The sequence below is a fragment of the Brassica oleracea genome, chromosome C5, assembly GCF_000695525.1.
Source record: "Brassica oleracea var. oleracea cultivar TO1000 chromosome C5, BOL, whole genome shotgun sequence".
Lineage (NCBI taxonomy): Eukaryota > Viridiplantae > Streptophyta > Magnoliopsida > Brassicales > Brassicaceae > Brassica > Brassica oleracea.
The window spans coordinates 39,163,840-39,167,770 of record NC_027752.1 but is presented as its reverse complement, the minus strand read 5'-3'; the positions used below and the strand labels follow the sequence as shown (position 1 = coordinate 39,167,770).

Sequence of the window (3,931 nt, the reverse complement as noted above, 5' to 3'; positions counted from 1 at the left end):
TTAAGCTTTTTTCATATAACGTGATGAATCTCATTTAAAAATGAAACCATAACACATTTGTAGGTCCGACCCTCAGAGGAAGCCGAAGAAGCAAGGGCTTCCGACCTTCATAAATATATATTAGGTTCGGCCATCAATGTACAAAGGTATCAGTTAGCTTAGTGGTATAAATGTTGGTGTTTATATCTCAATAACCCGGGTTCGAAACATGAGCTTGACATTTTTTTACACTTTTTAAAAGTGGGACCCACAAAACGATGACGTGGCGCGCTGAGGAGTGAGCAAAAACTGATCTATTATAATATAGATTGCCATGATTTTCCCAGTGATTCGTTGTGCTATGATTTATATATCTGAGTAGTTCATTAGTTAGGTTTAGGGGTTTAAGGGAATTCATGGATTGATGATTATGATTTGTTAGAATAGGGAATAATCTACTAGTTTCTTCATCTAGGTTGATCTTAAAGGTTGAACTTGACTATACACCTTGATCCTGATTCATAGGTTGTTTTATGCACCGAAAGTGTTCGATTAAATGCATGAATGAACTTAAAGGAGCAAATATTCTTAGCCTATGGAAGCTGATGTTAGAGAGTTTCGTGAATATAACGAACTTGTTCTTATTGCATGTTTAGAATTTGAAATTCAATGGAAGTTAATTTTTAAGATTCTAATATATAGGGTTTAGTACTGTGGAAGTATGCTAGTCTAATTAAGTGATTTGAGTCCCGAAACGGTTCTTAATACATCATTCCATGTTAAATAATCGTATCATCTAATCTATGTTTTCTGAGATTCCCGAGACCTGACGTATTTTATTTATAAGCTTAAATCGTTCTTTGCTTTCTATTTTTACATTATTGCAACTGGACTACAAACAAACTCTTTTAGCTTGACTCTACTCTTGAAGAGTCGTTGTGTAACCTTGGTCCCTGCGAATTCGATCCATAAATATTACTGCTCACTGCTTTGCACTTACAGTCTGAATTTAATGGTTAAAACCTGATCACATCAGTTTTGTAGCAATGTAGGAATTGATCTGGCTGTTATTCTGATTGATCCCTATGAGAATGTTCTTTACTTCCACGCTGACTCAGCTTCTCCTCTCGCTTGGGGTTTTGATCATTGCTTCTCTTGCTCAAGTAAACAACACACATCCTCAGTTTTATCTCCTTTTAAGGTTCTTGTTTTGTTGTCTGATTGATTAAAAGCTTATGAATTCGTGCCATTTAATCTTTGGTACACGAGATCATGTTTAAATTTCTTCCTCTCATGTAATCGATGGAAATAATAATACTAATGGAGCTTCTGAAAGTTAGGTTTTATTACAAGCTCAAGAGTCAACATGGCAACCTAAAGGTAACAACAGACCAACTCAAGAGCAAACCAACAAGTGCACAATGATCAAATGAGGCAAAGTTTTATTTATTTGCAAAGGCATCACGAATTTTCAAAGGGCACAATAAGCCTTGAGAGCAGGCAGATCTCTCTTCTTGGTGTCTATGTAGGTAAACTTAAAGTAATCCTCAAAATTAAAAGGCTTATAAAGACGAGGATGTTCTTCATCAACAATCTCCTCAGGCGCTTTAATAATAAGTCCTTCTTTAGGACGCAAGAACAGTCCAGCCACATATCGATCTTTTTTCCCGGTTATAACCACATGGTGAAGCGGAGGATGTACCCTACCGTTCAACAGTACCTGGAAAACCCATACGTATTATATATATGTCAATCAAATAATCAAATTGTGTAACTTGAGACTCAAGGAAACTTGATTTTACATGAAGAGAAGCTCCAACCATAACAAGGTAAGAAGAGTCTTGAGATGGCTTAGCTTTGAACCACTCTTCACCGTCTTTGGCTCTGATCTCCAAGCCATCTACTACGTCATTCTGGCAAAGTATTGTGAGGAAATGTCTATCGATGTGAGTGTCAATACCTACATCCTCTTCTGTATTATCGTCAAGTCCTTTGTATTTGAATAAATGAAAGCGGTTCTTCGCTGAGGTAAGATGTTCCTCTACGTATTTCTCAAGCCCGAAACTTTCCATGAGCATTGTCCTCACCTTCACGTTTAGCTCTATTAACTTCTCCGCAAACGACTGAACAGTATTGCTGAAATATACCGTAAATCTTAGTATTTTTTTTTTATATTTGATACGATACAACTATTTTGACGAGTTATAAATTATTAAAGCAAATCATATATACACATATATTTTTACATATTAAATCAAATATTACATCTTGCTATGACATATATAGTCTCGTAAGGTTTTTAAAAATATAATAAATGCTTTCATAACATATGTTATGTTAACCAGATCGTAGATCGCTCATAACCAAGAGATTATGATTTATAATCTTTCCATTTATCTACGACGGTGTAATCTCATATATAAGGAACCTCTATGTTATGAATAAAGATAGACTTTCCATTACTTTTATAACACGTTATCAGCACAAAACTCTAAATCCCTAAGCTAATACTCAAATCGAAAAATCCTAAAACCCTAACCCTAGCCGGCGATCTGACGAACCCTAAACCCCGATCGCGTCTCTTGTTCCCGCATCTATTCCAGCTCGCGTCCCCGATCAGCTTCAGCCCAAGGCGTTCCTGATCAGCTTCAGCCAAAGCGTTCCTGATCCTAGCTCAGACGTTCGCGACCCGAGAGCATATCCAGCACACGACCTCTTCCTCGTTCGCGACAGCATCAGACAGTTCGCGTCCGACGATCAAGGCGTTCCCGATCAAGCAACAAAGGACGTCCGCGACCCGATAGAAGCGACTCGATCCATTCCAGCTCGCGTCCCGTTCGTGTCCAGCTCGCGGCTCAACTCCTTTGGTGGTCCGATTCAACAATTTTTACAAGTTAAAATCCGATAAACCCTAACCCTATATCTATTAATCCTAAATAATATAAGTATCAGAATTAATTATACTATAATTATCAAATCACATATTAAAATCCTAATCGAGTATTTTGAAATTAAAACTGTTTTCGGTTTTGATCATTGAGGTTTTAAATCTAATTGAATATGATGTTATGTTGCTAGAATTGTTTGACCGTTAAATTGATAGATTTATTATTCTCATCATGCTAGTTTAATAATTCTGATCTGTTTAAGTCTTGATTAAATCCGACCTGCTTGTTTTTATTAATGCTTTAATCACAGTTAGGATTGATAGATTTATTTTCTCATCCTACTTGGTTAATTGTTCATCTGATTTAAAATTGTTTAAACCGACCAGCGTGTTAAAACATTAATTGGATCCGATAGGCTGATATATTGATTGAGGTTTACTTGTTTAAAATCCGAGTGATCTGATTGCATGATTCTTGAGGTTTAATATCATCTGCTAGGATTGATAGTTTTGTAATCTGATCTGTTTTAAATAGAAACCCTAAATAATCCGTATGATAGGTTATATTGATCTGATTTGGATGTTTTTGAGAATTGAGAATCTGTATGCTAGGTTGATAGATTTATGACAAAATCTAATGTCTTGAGATTTAAGATTGTATGCTAAGTTCGATTAAATTGATTGATCTGATTATATGTTTTTGAGGTTTAATAAATTCAGATACTAGATAAATTATTTACACATGGTTTATGCTAAATACCAATCAGCCTTGAAACTGATTCATTGAAATTCATGCTTCAAATCTATATTCTAGTATTGCTAAAATCAGACTTGAAACTGATTCATTGAAATTCATGCTTCAAATCTATATTCTAGTATTGCTAAAATCAGACTTGAAACTGATTCATTGAAATTCATGCTTCAAATCTATATTCTAGTATTGCTAAAATCAGACTTGAAACTGATTCATTTAAGATTGATAGTCTTATTGTTCTCACAAGATTGAAATCCGAATTTAATGTTTTTAAGAGTAAGGCCGCATGAAAATTATACCTAAATATTGAG

The 3,931-nt window shown here is 35.1% G+C and overlaps 1 protein-coding gene across 1 annotated transcript in view; it reads right to left on the bottom strand.

The window, feature by feature from the left end:
* Positions 1-1,288: 1,288 nt before the first annotated feature.
* The window catches only part of LOC106293173 (probable 2-oxoglutarate-dependent dioxygenase AOP1), a 7,183-nt gene continuing 4,540 nt past the window's right edge, over positions 1,289-3,931 (bottom strand). Inside the window, exons 2-3 of the mRNA XM_013728841.1 lie at positions 1,782-2,115; positions 1,289-1,699 (exon numbers count right to left, since the gene is read on the bottom strand). Coding sequence (XP_013584295.1) covers positions 1,451-1,699; positions 1,782-2,115 — 583 coding nt within the window. The 3' untranslated portion in view covers positions 1,289-1,450. The remainder of the gene's footprint in view (positions 1,700-1,781; positions 2,116-3,931) is intronic.